The following is an 18,298-nucleotide window of genomic DNA, read 5'->3' on the forward strand; positions in this document are numbered from 1 at the left end:
CCAGTTCCTATTGCAGCTGTAAACATTGCACTCTCATAATTATCACAGCAATGTGGAAGTGGTGAAACCCTTCGCCCCACTCTGTCTTTTCTTGATTTAAAAACAACTGAAATCCGGCACATTTTGGATGATACCTGCTGTCACTTTTACGGGACCTGGTTAAGTTAAGATAGATAAACAACAGAGGAATGTGTCTGTACACGCGTGTTGTGAAGAATTTTTAAGGTATGCTGCCCTGGAATACCAACAGGTGAGATGCAGATGCTTGTCCGTCTGCATACAGAAAAGGAGCAGAAGCCATCGCATCCAGAGCAGAGCTGCAGTGCTGTACACTGAGCTGGCGCTGATGAGAAACACTGCTCAGATTTTTCTTGCAAAATCAGATGAGTTCATGGGACAGCAGATCATCAGGGAGAAACAATAGGAACAGGAAATACACTTGTCTGTCATTAATCTACGCGTGCAAATACCCAGGTTTGGCAAGTCAGGTATTAGCCAAGTACATGAATCAGAAATGTGACACAGAGCTAATGTGGATAAATCTCATTCTGCTTTAGTGTATCACAAGAAATCTTTTTAATCTTCCTTTTCAGCTCTGTTCTCCTGTCTGATTCCAACTATTCATTCTTCACCACATTCACTGCACGTCCTCGGTGATGCAAAGCACTTTGTCTTTCTAGCATCCTGTGTAAAGATAGGAGAGGTTCTCCTTTACTTGGTTGACAGCAGTGCTTCATGCCTTCTTGTCTTGCTGTGCTCATCATTGCAAGCCTCACCCTCAGCATGCAGAGCAGTACAGAGCCTGCTTGTGCCATCCTGTCCTGTACAGAGCTGTCGTGTGGCCTCGGGCACTTCTGCATGCCTCAGACCTCAGCTCTGAGTGGCTGTGAAACATGAAGCATGCCTAGAGCTGGAGATTAACAGGAGCTTAAAATACTACAGTTTGCAGGCTGTAAATACCTACTTGGCCTTCAAAATAAATGTGTGGGCTCCTTGGAATTCAGGTTTCTGTTATTCAGAGCTCTTCTGTCATTTAAAGTGAACATTTGGTCTCAACTTTTTCTTTAGCCCAGCTTTGATTTCTTCCATGTTCTGTATTTCTGTTTGAGGAGGTAACCCCAGAAGTCTTCATGCCTTTATCTGTGTTTTGCGTCTAAATCCCATAGTTTACTTCTTGCCTGAACCAGTTCAGGAAAACATGGGATTGTCAGTAACTTTTAGGTTGCTCCTTTGTGTGCTTGGAGTGGAGCACAGTGTTTGTGACCTGGAGGTGGACGATGTACTGGGCACAAGCAGTAGGTGAATAAGAGTCCCTTCTTCAAGTGTAGCAAAAGTTTAAGGAACTTTGAAGGTGGCAAGGTATGTCTGAATGATCCCAAAGGCCCTTTTGTTTAAGAGGAAAGTAATGAAACTGTTGTGACTACTCAATGAGTTGGGGTATTTTTCCAACCTTTGGGGCTAGAAGGGTGACACTGTTATATAGTTCTGACTTTTTCAATTTTTATTTGTTAGGTACCTGTTTGTATTACAGCTCCGACAAGACATTCTTTCAGGGAAGTAAGTACCTCTTCACTCTTGCAGCTGTAATTTAAAGTATTTATAATAGTTAATCTCTTAATGACATAAAAATTTACTTTGTGTGATCTTTTCCATTCTTTACGGGATTCATGCACAGATTATAAATGTGGTGTACGTTTCTATAAGCATTTCTTCCCTTTAGGATACAGAAACGTATGACTTTGTGTAAATATAACTGAAAACTAAAATGGGTAAACACCTTCTGTGGATTGAGCAGGTGATAGAAATATATAAATAGGGCAAAGACTGTCCTGATTTTTATGACTTTAAAATGTAGCATAAGCTTGCCGTATTTTTCAGTCTGACAAGTAAACTAGAAGAGGAAAAGATAATGAAGTGCATCACTCTTTGTACAAGTGAATGCTTCAGAAAATATTTTGTATGTTTATAGTCTCACCCTGGCCAATAAATTCATATCTGATCTTTATTGTTATAATTAAAAATAATGAAAACCAACATGGTTGTCTCTATTACTCGAGCTTGTTTTATAGTAGACTATATCATGTGTTCGGCACTACTGAGACTGTACAAATTAGAAAATAATGATATGCAAGTAAAAATTAATTTCAGACGTTTTATATCATTAATAGCTTGTGTTTTAAGAGATGTTGTGGAAGTTTGCGTGTCCCTTTCATCTGTCAGACTGCTTTTTAGCTGTTTGGCAAGAAGTCACTTAGGAAAAAAAATACATTGTTTTTATAGCTTGTTTTTTGTTTTTTTTTTTTTTAAGACTGAAATGCCCGTATGAAACTGCTGTTGAACTAGCAGCTCTGTGTCTTCAAGGTATGCAGCCTTTTGAAAGTGATTTGTCTTAATGTATTTAAAATGTTCACCTACTGGTTTCTTCTCACACTTGATTGCTACTGTTTTCTCATTGATAATACACTGATGCCATTTCTTTATGTGAGGAGAAGAATTTCAGGGAGATGGCTTTTGTGTCTTCCCTCCACTCATAACTCCTGAACAATGTATGCCATACAACATATGCCATACACATTTGACAAGGGAAAAGAGCCTCAAAAGCATGAGAGAACAAAGGTTTCATGGAAACCAGGGGCTGAGCAGAGAAGGGAAACCACAAATAGCTCCTTACTGAAGGAGAAGATGTGGTGTGTGCACAGTGTTATCTGATGAGCCTGAAGCTGGCCCAGCAGTACACGCTTTATGGTACGCCAGCCCCTGCAGGTGTAGCCTTGAACATGGGATTCCTGTTGCCTGGCCCGTGCTTGGGAGAGATCCTAAACAGTATGTGGAACAGGAGATGGTTGTAGCACAAGGGAGGGAAAGGCAGGTACTGGGGAGGAGAGAAGTATATGGAAGGATGAGAACTAAGGTTCATTTGAGGCAGTTTGTTTTGCAGGTAGGGACAAAACTTGTGTAATGAAGCTTCAAGTTCATTTTTTCTAAAAGAAAGTGTCATGATCTGGATCATTCTACACTTATCAGCAGCAAAATGAACTGAAGTGAGAAATACTGTTCTTGTTCCGCTGGTGGCTGGCAATGACACATGGAGTCGTGCTACTAAGAGGCAGAGTCTCTTAGTTTAACAGAGCAATGAAAATGACTCTGATTCTAGATGGACTTGACAGTTAAAACTGGGAATTCATTTCCAAACAGCAACAGGTATAAATCTTGAGGCAGAAGGTTATGTCTGGCTTTCCATTTGCACCTGCCTGGGACAGCTCTGACAGCTAGGTGTGCAAAGAACTGCTGCAGGCAAACGCCATTTGTGGTTTTGAGGTGGAGAAAATCTGGAGCCCGTATTTGATTCATTGCTTCAGTTTTCACAGATAAAAACAATGGTAACCTCACCCCTGGTCTAAGCAAGGACAACCAAGCAAAGAATGATAGGTTGATGCCTCAACATTTTGGATAGTAATTAACACCTGTGATTACTAACTAAACATAATAAAATAGCCATCCATCATGTGGAATATAGGTACTTACAATGTCTCCAATTAGGTATCAAAGCTAAGACTTCTGGACACTGTATGTGGGAACATACCAGAGTTGTGGTGGTATTTTTACATTTTTCTGCAATCTATTTTTGTTTTCTACTATCTTGACCTCATTGCAATAATTTTTTCCAAAATTGTTTTACCTACTACAACTGATTTATTATTTCTGCTGGCTTATGCTATAATTAGCATTTTTCTGTAACATTTATTGCATTTTTATTGATGCTGGAATCTTTTAATTCAGCAGAAGAGTCTAAAGAAATGTCAAGCGCTTATTCCCTCCCCAGTAGGTTACCTTTACCCTGAACAATCCAATCTTTCTGCTTAGTTTGGCTGTCCTCGAGGTAAGGAATAAGCTAAAAGGCTACTGAGGAATAGGTACTCTAAAACCTCTGAAAAAGAGCCCTCTTCTATTTATAGGACGTCTTTCAGTTTCACTATGTTTTCTTTATCAAGGAGATTGTTATGCTATGTTAATTCTTTCTTTGTTTCAAACAACAGTTTTGCAGGCTGGCATTTTGCATGAATCCTCTTTCAAACATAAATCATTGCTTTGTTGCCAGCCCTGTGAAGGAATTCTCTGGAAAACGACACTGATTTGCAGTATGGCATAACTTGGAAAGCAGATGCCTAATCACATGCTTTAATTAGGGGTTAGCCACGTAACGGTTATAAACAAAAAATACTTGAGTTATCACTGGTAGAATAAGTTTTTAACTACCTCATTAGTCTTGTACGGGTTTTGTATTTAATCAGGTATGCTTTTGAAAGTAGTAATTAAACTCAAAAGGAAAAACTTTTTCTCAGCTTTCCAGCTTTCAATTTAGAATTGAAATACGATCATCAGATCTCTTCATATAAACACTGTAAACTTTTTTCCCTCTGTATAAACGAATCGACAGGGTATTTACTATGAATATGTTTTTGTACTTTTCAGAAACTTCTAGAAACTTCTTTTTAAAAGTTGTCTCCAGTTCATGCAGTTATTTATTTAAGAACATGGATAATGAATATAAACATGCTGTGTAACCCCCACACCTCCAATAAAGAGACGTAAAGAGGATGAGGAACACCAAAGTATGATGTTCTGTCATAAAACCCCAAGGAAAGAGATGGGTCCTCTGCTGTCCCCATGTTTTGAAAAATATTAGTGCTCCTGAACCAGATGTTGGAGAATCCACCACATCTTTGAGGAGGTTATGCCAAAGATTCATTGTTCTCCCTGTAAAATATTTTTACTCTTGTAAGTCAGGATGCAGTCAGGATGCCCCCTGGTACAATTCGTCTTGCCTCTTGTCTTTTCCACTTGTCTCCTGGTAAAAAGGGAGTCTGTCATCTTCATTTGCTACTCTTCAGGTGCTGAAACATAGTGATGGTCTCTTCTCGGAGCCTCCTTTCCTCCTGGCTGAACAAACACAGTTCTCTCAGTCTGTCCTCATATGGCAGGCTTTCCAGTCCTCTGATCATCCCAGTTTGGGCCTTCTTCAGCCTCCCCACACCTCTTTGGGATAGCGGGGACCAAAACTGAACACAGTGCTCCAGGCGTGGCCTGACAAGTGCAGAGTGGGATAATTAAGAGTGGGTCTTCACTGTCTCAGCTGGTGATGCCCGTACTGGTGCAACCCAGGTTCTCAGTGGCTTTCCTGGCAGGGGCAGCACACTGTTCACCCATACTGAGTTTAGTATCCACCAGGACCCCAAAGTCCCTTTCCACACAACTGCTGCCTAGCCACGCAGGCTTTTTCTTACTAGCTGTTGTTCTCAAGACCATTTCTTAGAGCTCTACAGATCAGAAGGATGACAATTTATTTGCCAGAAAATAAGTAAATAGTAAGTGTGGCTATTGAGAAACAAGTCTGGTTGTGTTTTTTCCTTGTTAAATGAAATAGTAACACCTTTGCTTCCTTGCTTCTGCCTTAGCACCTCCTGGCATATTTTGTCCTACGTGCTCATGATACTTTTGAATGGTGGTTCTCATCTTTACATGTCCTCCTTATAGCATAATCAGCTTTCATTCCCAGCCTTCTCTCAGTTAAATGGTAGAGAAATCGCCCATGTTTTTCCTAGATGGTTGTCAACACATCAGACTTGGTTTCTTACTCTCTCTTTTTTTTTTTCCTCTTTTTTCCTTTGAAGTCCTTACTGATGTGTTTGTAGCTCCCCTCTTACGTACTGGAGATTGGACTGCCAGTAATTCTTAGCACCATCTGTGTTAAATAGGCTTCCAATTTAGATAACACAGCAGCAAAGCTGAGATATCTGTTGAAGATGTATAGATAAGGATACTGGAACTAACCATGGAAGAATACTGGTGAAAAGAAAAGGGGAAAAAAATGTGTTACAAATGAAGATCAGTGAACTCTGTTTAATATCCTCAGGAATGCCAAATGTCGAAGCCAGGGCTAAATGTTTGAGCATAGCTCGTGTACTCAAACACGTAGTACATTTTTGATTAACAGATCACATTTTACATGTAAATTCATGTTTTAATGTATCCTCCTAGGTATTTTTGAAACTTAGGAAACTTTATTTCCTTTAAATATTTCAAAATCCAGAAAAGCGGCTGAATTAATGATTTATGAATCTTGGTTAGAAGTTTTTGCACATGGTGTGTAAAACTGCCCTGAAGCACTGAAACTGTTTTCTTCAAGGGCTTTCATTCCCTCTATATTTTCCTGAAGAGACACCGACTTAAAAAGCATTGGTTTGGAATCACAGCAAATGTCAGGTGATGTGGTATTGCTGAAGAGTGTATTTGCCACTGCTGTTTGTGTCTCAGACCTGAAGCAGTGGCATTACAGTGTCTGTGAGGCTGAGAAGTTCCCAGAGCAAGGCATGTCTCAGGCACAACACAGCTAAGGGCACAAGTCACTGAGATGCTTAACACCTGCATCTCCTCCTGAGCTCAGCAGAGCTTGCAAGTGTTCTGCTCCTAAAAAAAAAAATATAGCAGGCCCTACCTAAGTAAGTAGACAGTGATACCTCAGTTATGGAGATACTTCAGCATTGCTTTCCTTAAAAATTACTTCATCTGAATATTACATCACCATCGTGGTTTAAAACAAACAAACCTTACCAGTAGTTTCTTGAGACTGGGCATTGTCTTTGTGTTTGGATGGTTACCCTAATGTAACAAAGCAAGCAGCAGAATGGGGAATGTTTGGAATGAGAAGGCTGATGACACCAAACTTGGAGGAGTTGTGGACTCGAATGAGGGTGGAAAGGCCTTGCAGAGGGATCTGGATAGGTTGGAGAGCTGGGCGATCGCCAACCGCATGAAGTTCAATAAGAGCAAGTGCCGGGTCCTGCACCTGGGACGGGGAAACCCTGGCTGCACGTACAGACTGGGCGATGAGACGCTGGAGAGCAGCCTAGAAGAGAGGGATCTGGGGGTCGTGGTAGACAGCAAGTTCAATATGAGCCGGCAGTGTGCCCTGGCAGCCAGGAGGGCCAACCGTGTCCTGGGGTGCATCAAGCACGGCATCGCTAGTAGGTCGAGGGAGGTGATTGTCCCGCTCTACTCTGCGCTGGTGCGGCCTCACCTCGAGTACTGTGTGCAGTTCTGGGCACCACAGTATAAAAAGGACATGAAACTGTTGGAGAGTGTCCAGAGGAGGGCTACGAAGATGGTGAAAGGCCTGGAGGGGAAGACGTACGAGGAACGGCTGAGGGCACTGGGTCTGTTCAGCCTGGAGAAGAGGAGGCTGAGGGGAGACCTCATCGCAGTCTACAACTTCCTCGTAAGGGGGTGTCGAGAGGCAGGAGACCTTTTCTCCATTAACACCAGCGACAGGACCCGCGGGAACGGAGTTAAGCTGAGGCAGGGGAAGTTTAGGCTGGACATCAGGAAGGGGTTCTTCACAGAGAGAGTGGTTGCACACTGGAACAGGCTCCCCAGGGAAGTGGTCACTGCACCGAGCCTGACTGAATTTAAGAAGAGATTGGACTGTGCACTTAGTCACATGGTCTGAACTTTTGGGTAGACCTGTGCGGTGTCAAGAGTTGGACTTGATGATCCTTAAGGGTCCCTTCCAACTCCGGATATTCTATGATTCTATGATTGCAGCCAGAGGAAATTTCAAAGTAACCTTTTCTGAAACAGTAGTGCATTGATTTTTTTTTCTTTTAATAGAAACTTTATTTCCTTTAAATACATAAAAATCCAGAGAAGTGGATGCAGTTCTTAAATGTTAGAATTGCTTACCAAGAGCTTAAACTGCTCTTGTAAATAAGTTTATTTCATTTTGCTGTAAGAAGTGTTTTGAGTTTGTGGTGGGTTTTATGATTGTTTTTAATATAAAATATGTGCAAAAATGTGTTCTTCTACAACATACTTAAACAGATGAACTATAGCTATCTATGTGGAGATTATAAAATTCAACGTTTCTAATCATCCTGTTTTTTTTGTTTGTTTTTTAACTTTCCAACTGATTAATTACAGCTGAGCTGGGAGAGTGTGAACACCCAGAGCACACACCAGAACTAGTGTCTGAATTCAGGTTTGCACCAAACCAGACTGAAGCAATGGAATTTGACATTTTCCAGAAATGGAAAGAGTGCAGGTAGGATACCTGTGTGGGAGTGGTGTCTAGCAACAGAATGTTTTCTTTTCTTCCAAAGTCTACAAAGTCTACAAGTATCCCCTTAGCAAACATAAAACAGCAGTTACGTGAGTTGAGAAGTATACTAGACAGAAACCTCCTCCCCAGAAATAATTAGTTTTTAGTTCAGGGAAGGTTGGTGGGGTTGAGGGTTTTTGTTTGTCTTTTCATTAGTCATTTTGTAACAGTTCAAGCAGTCTTTTTTTTTTTTTTTTTTTTTTTACTGTTGGAAACAATCCTTTCTCTTTCATGCACACACACAGTTCTGTGTCCAGGATAGTAGCAAAAACTTCTTGTGTGCTTTAGTAAATATGGTACATTTCAGTGATCCTGTCTTACCTGAGCTCTCATCCTTATTGGCAGTTTTAGACCTTTTTAAGTTTTTGTCTCTCTGATCTATTTTCACTTGGAGAGAAGAAGGTAAAAGCATAAGATATCCTTGAAATTCCTTTAGTGTCATTAAGATTAAAGGCTTGAAGAAAAGGAGCAGGGAAACAAATTTTAAAATCTCTAAAACAGACAAAAACTTTGTATTTTAAACTAATTTTTATATTCTTAGGGGAAAGAGCCCAGCGCAGGCTGAATTGTGCTACTTGAATAAAGCAAAATGGCTAGAAATGTATGGTGTAGATATGCATGTAGTTAAGGTAAGACACATCTTGTATTTTATTTTACTAAGATGGGGCCAGAAAATTGAATGGAGATGCCGTTGGCAATCCAGGCAAAATTGTCTGAATTCAGGCAATGTCACTTAATTTAATATACTGTCAATTAACATAAAATGTTAATTACCGGTTTGGGTACCAGGGGGAAAAAAATAAGATAATAAACCAAACATAGAAGCTCAAACACGTTCCCTACTCATTCCCTAGACTCGCCTTCAGTCCAGCACTACTCTCCCTTCTTCCTACCATCAACTCCCCCTTTTTCCTGCAGGTTACACTCAGTCCCTCCCAAGGCAAGCCATAAGGTTGGGGTCATCTGCATAACAGTTTATTTGTGCTGCTTATTATTTCTTTCTCACTTCTCTTTGCTGAGCTGTGCTTGTTACTGCTGCGTGGGTTGCCCACAGGCTTATGTTCCCTCAAGGCCATCCCTACCCCTGGGTGTTCTCTGTAGGCTGCAGTCCCTGGGGGCTATCCCTTCCCCAGTGTGAGGTGCCTGTGGGCTCCTCAGGGTTAGACCTGCCCTGGTGTGGATCACTTATAGGCCATAGTTTCTCAGCAGTGTCCCTGCCATGGTGTGAAGTGGCTGTGGGCCCTCAGATGTACCATAGGCCCTCCTGTGTGGACAGGCTCTTCCCAGGAGTGCATCTCCAGTCATGTCCCTTTCCACATGTCTTTTCCCATGTTCCTCAAATTTTCCCTTTTATGCCAGCTTCCCCTGGCAGCTACAGCTTGCTCTCAAACATGTGGGAGCTGTTTAAGAGCTCCTTGGGTATCAAAGCTGTCTGAGGCAGCACAAGGCCTCCTCTCACAAAGGGTGCCCTGCAGCCCGTCTGCTGCCAAAGCTCTGTGGTTTACACCTGACACAATTGTGTATTCTTCTGCTCTGTAACATTAAAAAATGCAAACTTAATTATAAAGTTTAAAACCTCTGAATTTTGATACACTATATAGAAGATTTACACTACTAACTGCATATTGATTATTGATTCTGTGCTTGCTTGTAGGGAAGAGACGGTTGTGAATATGCTCTTGGACTGACGCCAACAGGCATATTGATCTTTGAAGGAGCAAATAAAATAGGCCTGTTCTTTTGGTAATCTGCTTTTGTTTTATATTCCTCTCTGTTAAAATGTTGTAATTCTTCTTTACGTAAAGAGGTCTTGACTGTATTTTGTAATGAAGATTGAATCTACAAGTTGAAAATAGAAGTTAAATTGGCCTGGTTAGAAGTACAGCTAGCAAATAATGTGAAATACTTGTTAAAATATAGTTGCATTTCCAGGGCTTCATAACAGAAGCATTGTTGTATTCTGAGGTGTTTCAGGATTGCAAATCCCTCACACAGTTTGGGAGATTGTCCTAGATTACAAAATTATATTTTTTCCATTAATTTTCTGTTTGTTTCCTGTGTGTTTAGGCCTAAAATCACAAAAATGGACTTTAAAAAGAGCAAACTAACACTTGTGGTTGTAGAAGATGATGAACAGGTAAATTTCTTCACTTTCTTTGGCCTGATCCAACAACGTGCAGAGAGTGCTTGGACTGATGAGAACACAAGGGAGACTCAGCACACTGTTGGACCAGGCTGCATTTCTCTTACCACAAGCAGTAACTAATACCATGCATGCCAACTTCCAAAGCTTTTGTTTCTGCATTTAGGGCAGAGAGCAAGAGCACACATTTGTTTTCCGGTTAGACAGTGCCAAAACGTGCAAACATTTGTGGAAGTGTGCAGTGGAGCACCATGCTTTCTTCAGACTACGAGCCCCAGCAAATAGTAAATCTAGTAGATCTGACTTCATAAGGCTGGGATCACGCTTCAGATTCAGGTATTTAGCAAAGTAACAACAAGATACTTGTTTTACAGAGGAGCAGGTACGGCATCCAGCAAAAGGCAGCAGTTAACTTTATTTTTGTATTTTAAGTGGGCGGACAGAGTATCAAGCCACACATGGGACAAGGTTACGCAGAACTAGCACGTTTGAAAGACGGCCCAGCAAGCGATACCCTTCTCGAAGGCATTCGACGTTTAAAGGCAAGTGTAGATGTGTTTGCTGAACATGCAGGTGTCATGCAGGTGTTAACTCGTGAGACAAATGTCATATTACAGCCATAAAATCTGCATCAAAATATAAACAGAAAACCACAATGTCAGACCACTTAAATATCAGAACTGACATGTTTTTTCCTCCCCGGTCAGAGTCTGTCATTCAAATCTACTGGTTTTAATCTCTGACTATGCTTAATTCTTCTATTCCCCCATCTTTGGAGAATGAGGTATCTATGGTTCCTTTTGTTGCTCAGTAGAGGAGAGAGGAAAGGTTGCATCAAACTCAAATGAGAGAAAGCGTGTAACATGCTAACGTGCTCTTTGGAAAAGTGTACTTGTCATCATCAAGGGTGGAGTGGTGTCCAAAAGCCTCACTGACTTGTTTATCTAGCCAGACAGTTTTAGGGTTATTGAGATTCACTGTGCAGTTGTTGCTGCTTTGCTGACTCTACATGATCTGTTTGTTTTTTCTGGGGGTTGGGGGGCCATCCTTTGGGGACCCAGGAGTTGGACTCGATACTTGTGGATCCCTTCCAACTTGATTATTGTACAGTTCTATGATTCCAGACCCTGAATGTAACCACCTTTCACTGGGACTTGAAACATGCTGAATTTGAATGCAATGACGAGAAATTGATTTCTCTTTATGGCTTTGTCATTTTTACATCATAACTTAAGATGAGATTTTTATTCCTTGTAGAAAAACCTAGGAAGGAGCACTGCAAGACATCCCCCTCTAAATTACTTTAGGCTGGAGGTATAGTTGCTGTTTGGAGCAGAGTGAGCTGATAGTCCCTTAGGATGTCTTTGGATTCCTGTGCGTTCCTAGAATATGAACCTCAGTTCAATTAAAAGTCCTTGTGGTATTACGGGGGCATGTTTACTTCCTCCTCATGTACAAAGGCAGGGAGAAAGGACAGCAAGCATGAATGCTTTCTAGAGGCTACCAGCCCCTCCCTTCCTCGTTAGTATGTCTCTATTTTAAGGCCTCACAAACTAACTGAATTTTTGAGATGGTGTTATTTGTTACATGAGAGTCAATTATGTGGTACATGTGGATGGTTTCATAACTGTTCTGGGTTCTGACAATTTCATGCAAATGTCTGTACGAGTATTCCCTTAAGCTGTAGCGTGACATCGCAATGACAATAGCTGTAAAATGACTGATGTTTCACATGCCTTACATTTTTTTTGTTTGTTTGATTTTTAAGCAAACAATCCTGTGAAAGCAGCACAACTGTGGTAAGTGACTGTCCAGGTTCTCTTTACCTATCAATTGCTGTTGCCAGGCAAAAAAAGATTCTAAACACCATTTCTACGTAAGGATTTATTGACACAAATTCCCTGGTGTAGGATGAATTGCTTGGGGATCTGTCATTATGCAGCGCCAGATTCTCCTTGGGGACTGCCTCGGAGGCTTTAAGCACTTCCATGTTTTTTATTTATTTTTTCCTTTTGTGTTTGAGATCAGATTAAAGTAAAGCATATTTCCTTTCTGCTTATTCCTGTTATGCTAAGTTATCTGGCATTACTTGTTCCTGCTTCATGAATGTAAAATGAAGAACAGAGTTTTGCAGCATAATTGCTATGGCTTGTATCTTGGACAAACTATTGTTAGTTTGTTAGTAAGTTAGTTTGTTATTGTTAGTAAGGACCATTATGTCCTTAAGTGTGTGAATTTTACTTAACTGTAATGCTTCCTTGAAGCATAGAACCCTGATGTATGGGAAACTGACCTGGAAGTTTTAATAAAAATTAATAATTTGTTAGTGCAAGTAAACTGTTTTGGCTGCACAATTGAGTTAAATACGAGTAAGAATAATGCTTCTTCTTATAACTAACAGATCTTAAGCAGACCTAGCAGAATTCAGCCAGGAATGTATCTTCCATTGGACTTTTTTTTTTTTTTAGTACTAATCTAAAAGGCATTTGTTTTGTATATCTTTGGGTTTTGTCAGTCTTGATTACATAAGTTATTTTTTCCTTCCCGTAGTGCTAAAAATACTCCTGAAGTTCATAATTACCAGGTAAGCATAACAATTTTGGAGGAGAATATTAAGTTGTAGTTCTTTTATTTAGGGGCAAATGTTTCTTCCATCTGTAATTAGGACAAGTGTTCCGCTCCCCTTTCCTTCCTCTGGAGTGAATTCAGAAATAAGCAGCATCAGACTGGGGGGAGTTCAGGGGAAAGTGAAGTGGGCTGTTCTGCCTCGCGTCCCCTGTGTGCTTGGATGCTCTGCTAGCTGAATACACTCCACTGGCCATCCTCTTTCCCTTCCCTTTCTGTGAAATCACAGGTTAGAGCCTGTGGGACTGTGCATGTGGTAGACCCCAAGAGACTGCTCTGTGAGCAACACTTTTTTTGTAGAGCATCTCACATTGGAGGAGCCCTCACAAGCTCAGAGTTTTGATTATCTTCACCATAGCAACACTTAAAGAGTTCATTGCTGGTCAATTGTTTGTGGGGTGTTTTTGTTGGATATGAGAGAGAAATGCTGTCACCAAAGATTGGTGACCTTCTGAAGGCAGCTGCCATAATAACCTTTCTCACTCACCACCTTTGATTAAAGATGACGTTCCTCTGGTGTGCTTTTTATGAGAAGCACTAGATGTGTCAGGTTATCTCTCAAACAGAAAAGCAATTTTCTCTGCGTTTGTCCATGAACGTGTCCTAATGAGCAAGCTCATCACTAAGAGGTCTCACGTATATGCCAAATGGCATGGGAGAAGGTCTGAAACAGTGGGGCTTACAGGGCTCACAGGTAGCGTGTTCCTCATGGCTCCAGGAAAATAAAAAGTTGAAATTACTAAGGAGTTCTTATATGATTTCATTAACCAGGTTTAATGTTTTCCCTTGCAGCCACAGTATCATCCTAATATACATCCTGCTCAGCCACACTGGCATCCACACACCCCTGTGAATGTAAGGTAAGCAAACCTCACTTCATGGAAAAGATTATTACTTCTTAATTTATCTAAATCTGTTAGTGTGAAGCTTTGGTGAGTGTATCAGGTGATTTTCTGCACATGAAAGGCAAACAGAAGTTAGAAAGGCGATTGAGTGAACAGATTCTTGCATTACAGCACTTCTTTCATCTTTTGCAAGAAATGTACATGGAAAAATAAAGTGTACATTGAGTAATGTATCAGGCACTTTACAGATAACTGGTGGAATTACTTAGAACATGTATTTTTTGAGAAGTATTTGACACAAATATTCCTGTTCATGTTGTTGTGCTGTTTTGATAGTTTAGAAATTAAGTGAAAATAAATTTTTGGAAGAAATTCAATCCAATGAGTTTGGTGGAATGGGCAGGTGAAGGCACACACCTGATGGTGGTTATGTGACTGTGCATGTATGTGTGATAGCTGCTATTTTATCCTAATAGAAATAAACTTTCTTAGGTTGTTCAGGTTTTTAGGTAAATAATTAATTGTCTTGACCGAAAAAGCCTTAATCTTCATTTCTATTCACTTTACATTTTAATCTTATATGCTTACATCAGAACTGCTAGGTTTTGTTCTTAGTGTGCGTGACTCTGGAGGTAAAGCTGAGCTTAAAATGGATGAAAAGACAATTTGGCCTCAGTTTGAGAATCAGGAAAGGGGCAGATATTTTAATAGAAGTACTGATTAGGCAGAGGAGCACTCATTGTCATCTCAGAATTCCTCACGTAAAGCAGTAAATCAGATATTAAAATTGTTAGAAACAGAAGAATGTTTAAATCAGATAATTAACTTTGCTTGTATTTCATGTTCAAGGTTTTTCCTGGTTTTAAGGTTTACATGTCCATTTTTTGTCATTTAAAATTTCCAATTTCAAATTACCCACGATCAACTACTGATGGAGGTTAATGATTTTAAAGTCATTTGAGGTTTTGCTGAATTTTTTTCTAAAGATTTTTTTCACGTAAGACACATTTTAAAGCCAAATAGTTCACCCTGGAGCAGAGTGATACTGAAATAAGCACAATAACGTATTGTGAAGTGTATAGGCAATCTCCCACTTCAGCTGCCTGGGCAAAGATTAAGGCCAGTGAAATATGAACAATGGCTCTTTTATAGCTAGGCTTGTAAGTCTAAAAAACATACTTAAAAGCCGTCCTGCAAACTCAGGAGAAAAGGTGCTTTGAATTTTTGTTCCAGTCAGGTAAAAGTGTCTAAATGTGTGGTTAAAGTGGAAGCTTTAAGTTATTTTAACTTGGAGTCAGAGTAGTGGAGCTGCACGTCCAACATCAGGAATAGCTTGATTGCACAATACTTAATCTGACTGTGAATTTGAGATTAAGCTACAGATGCATGAGATTTTTTTCTGCTGGTCCTGCAAATCTAGAACGGACCATGGGTTGAAACGAAGTTATAAATGTGCAATACCACGTTTATATATTTATATGGGTTTATATATATAGCAATGTTTACACACATTTTTACAAAATATTTGTTTAATAACTTGTAGAATTGTGTCTCAGTTTTCGTAGTTTTCATAGTAAAATCCTTTCAGTGAAATGATTTGGTTGCAGTTAACAATATTCCATCTTGCAAGAAAATTCATTCAATTTAATAATTGTTATAACAGAACTTTAGAATACCTTAAAAACAGGTAAATGAAAAGCCTGGCTCTATTTCTGCTACATTTAAAAACAAAACAAAACAACAACCACAAAACTAAGAAGTGCAACTTCAGTTTGGTAGTAAGAGAATCTTAAATATTGTGATTTCCTACATCCTGCTCAGAATAGTGGGGTTTTGTTTGTTTTTGTTTTTCAAAATGATCCAGGAGCGACTGTAAGATTGGTTGGGGTTAATATCTCTAAGTATCAATAGGTAATGAACAAATAAGGAAAAAAATTCATAGCACTTTTGCAAGTTTCAGTACATAGTCATAGAGAAAAGGCTGTACTACCTAAAGACGCCAGGTACTACCTTTAGGCTCTTAACAGAACAAGGCTGTAATGTGCAGGCTACTTCCGTGTAATTAACTGCACCAGTGTTGAGGGGGTTGACGTATGTACATAAGAACAATTTTCATTCTTGATAGGATTGTCTTAGTTTTTCAGTCCTCAGGGATATATTTTAATGAGGTCAACTTTTTGCAGGATATATTTCATTTTACTTGTTTGTTGTACTCATTTAGTTTTCCTATGGCCTTCTCCTCCCTCTGGGATTCAGGAGCTTTGATGCATGATGCTTGTCTATAACACTTGAGAGAGGTTTTAAATGGCTGAGCCCTGCTTCAAAACCTTCTGAAATGAATTTGAGGTTCCTGGTTGTTTCAGTAGGTTCTTACCAGACCCATAGGCCTGTCGCCAGTTCCTTCCTTTCGTGATAGCCGTCCATCACAACATATGCATGCTTAGCACTTGCTGGATGAGCTCATGTTACTGTGTAGCACTCATAAGTTTGCTTCCATCTCTCTCTAACCAATAACTGTGCAAATGGTACAGGCCACCCTATCATGATGACAGGCCATATTGGAAACCCCCCACAAGTGGAGAGGACAGCAGTTTACGATATATCCAAGAACAGAACCAGAAGAATTTAGGAGAAGTCCAAAGTATGGTGTACCAAGATAAACTCATGACGACTCTCTGAAAAAGTCACCTTCATTTCATCTGCCATCTTAGACGATCATTGCATTCCATGGTCCTTGTCTGTCTGCAGTACGTTCAAAGTGTATTGTGCATAAAGTGTGTGTCTTTATATGTACATCCATCCTTGTTTGGTGTTTGTGGACAGTCTTGGGAAAAGTATTTTTCATATATTTGTTAAAAAAAAAAAATCTTGAAAAAACCTTTTGTGAAAGTTGGTAAGAGTTTTCAGTGTCCCCGGATCAGAAATATTTCTGGGGATATCCACTCTTCCAGGCTTTGTGAATCTGTGATCCTCTGCCTGCTGTTGAAGGTCAGCCATTCATCGTGCCTTAATTATTTTTGTTATCTTGTTTCTTTTGAGTCAAATTCATAAATGAAGTTTGAAAAACATTTTTATACTTGATGTGCAAATAAGAGGTTGGAGGGTAAAAAAAGAAAAACAACAGAATTCACATTTCCAAATGGCTTAAGGACCACCAACAAAGGGAGCCTACTGAGGTAGTCATAGGTTTGGGTGTCTTTTGTTTTTAATTTTTGCGTTCTGCAGCAGAATTAGAGGTGCTTACCTAACTTCGAAAACAACCATAGGGAAAGAACCCTATAATAAACTTCTTGGAATACATGTGTCACTTTTTGACTTAGTGATTATGTTAATAGCTTCCCCCAAAACCATACCTGCTGCTATAAATGCAAGAATGTTAAAACGGATCCTTGCTAAAAGGGTGCTGCTGTCTTGTTATTTTTAATGTGATTATGGAAGTCATCTATACCATTGCATAAAACTACTTACCGATAACTTTTCTCTGAGTGGACTCAAAAACACAGCTCATAATTCATATACTACAAGACAAGGACGATCCAGTCCTTGAATAGCTCTATTTTTTTAAGTTAGACATTTGGAAAGTTGAATATATATTTTACAGACCTAGCTTTTTAAATAGGTTGGCTGGTTGTTATGTTGATCAGTGGCGATTTCTTTTTTTTAAACTGGGAATCATAGTGCCATCTTCATTAATGTGTTTGTTTTAATTTGGCCTTACATCTGTGGTCTCTCTGAAGTTGTTGGAACAAATAAATCTTTATTTGGGATATTTTAAAATGAAGTAGTTTTTAAACTTGATTTTGATAAATATAAATTTATAAACAGCTATAACCATGAATTTTTTTTCAGAGCAAATTTGATAGTGTATACTTTTTTTGTAAAGTACATTTGTTTACAAATGCTATCTTTTAATATTTGTTTCGATCTTTACTGTATGTGCTAAGTACAAATAAAAATTCTCAATCTTCTTGGTTTGGTTATGACGCATTATTTATTTTTGAAAGATTTTGGGGGAGGGTGCACAGATGCAATACACCACCAATTTGTACCTGTTTTGCCCTGGATTCACTAATGCTGTGCTTGTAGCGTCTGCATCGCTACAGATAACATCTGTGCTACTGATGTTGGGGAGGTGGGACACAACAAGAAAGCAATTGTGCACCGAGATGTGAAAATGCCACAGTAAGCCTAAGGTGGGTAATCACAGAGGCTGCCTTCAGTTTCCTGAGGTCAGCCTTCCTCTCTGTCACAAGCATTTTATTTGAGAAAGGAAGCAAGAGAAACTTTGCTGGAGCCATTGGAACAAGAGCCTGGTTTAGCAGCTCTGAATGTCTGAATGCCCTCTGGAGGTTTTTGGTAGTGTTTTTTGTTTTGTTTTTGTTTTTGTTTGAATGCTCACGTTAGTTAGGTGGAGTATTTATTGCTTCATGATTCACACACCTACATTCGTAATGCACTATTGTTTTTGTCAAGTAACGTCATTTGCTTCTGTGTGCTTTGTTGTCAGTGTTCCTCCTCATTGTGCGTTAT

The 18,298-nt window shown here is 39.7% G+C and overlaps 1 protein-coding gene across 1 annotated transcript in view; it reads left to right on the top strand.

Annotated features, from left to right (window-relative positions):
- Positions 1 to 17,736, top strand: part of EPB41L4B (erythrocyte membrane protein band 4.1 like 4B) — an 85,763-nt gene extending 68,027 nt beyond the window's left edge. The window contains exons 5-16 of the mRNA XM_027451798.3: positions 1,513 to 1,557; positions 2,309 to 2,361; positions 7,978 to 8,098; positions 8,697 to 8,784; positions 9,810 to 9,898; positions 10,223 to 10,292; positions 10,465 to 10,634; positions 10,731 to 10,840; positions 12,067 to 12,097; positions 12,849 to 12,882; positions 13,716 to 13,783; positions 16,300 to 17,736. Coding sequence (XP_027307599.1) covers positions 1,513 to 1,557; positions 2,309 to 2,361; positions 7,978 to 8,098; positions 8,697 to 8,784; positions 9,810 to 9,898; positions 10,223 to 10,292; positions 10,465 to 10,634; positions 10,731 to 10,840; positions 12,067 to 12,097; positions 12,849 to 12,882; positions 13,716 to 13,783; positions 16,300 to 16,447 — 1,027 coding nt within the window. The 3' untranslated portion in view covers positions 16,448 to 17,736. The remainder of the gene's footprint in view (positions 1 to 1,512; positions 1,558 to 2,308; positions 2,362 to 7,977; positions 8,099 to 8,696; positions 8,785 to 9,809; positions 9,899 to 10,222; positions 10,293 to 10,464; positions 10,635 to 10,730; positions 10,841 to 12,066; positions 12,098 to 12,848; positions 12,883 to 13,715; positions 13,784 to 16,299) is intronic.
- Positions 17,737 to 18,298: the final 562 nt, after the last annotated feature.

The sequence above is a fragment of the Anas platyrhynchos genome, chromosome 2 (assembly GCF_047663525.1).
Source record: "Anas platyrhynchos isolate ZD024472 breed Pekin duck chromosome 2, IASCAAS_PekinDuck_T2T, whole genome shotgun sequence".
In the NCBI taxonomy this organism is placed as follows: Eukaryota; Metazoa; Chordata; class Aves; order Anseriformes; family Anatidae; genus Anas; species Anas platyrhynchos.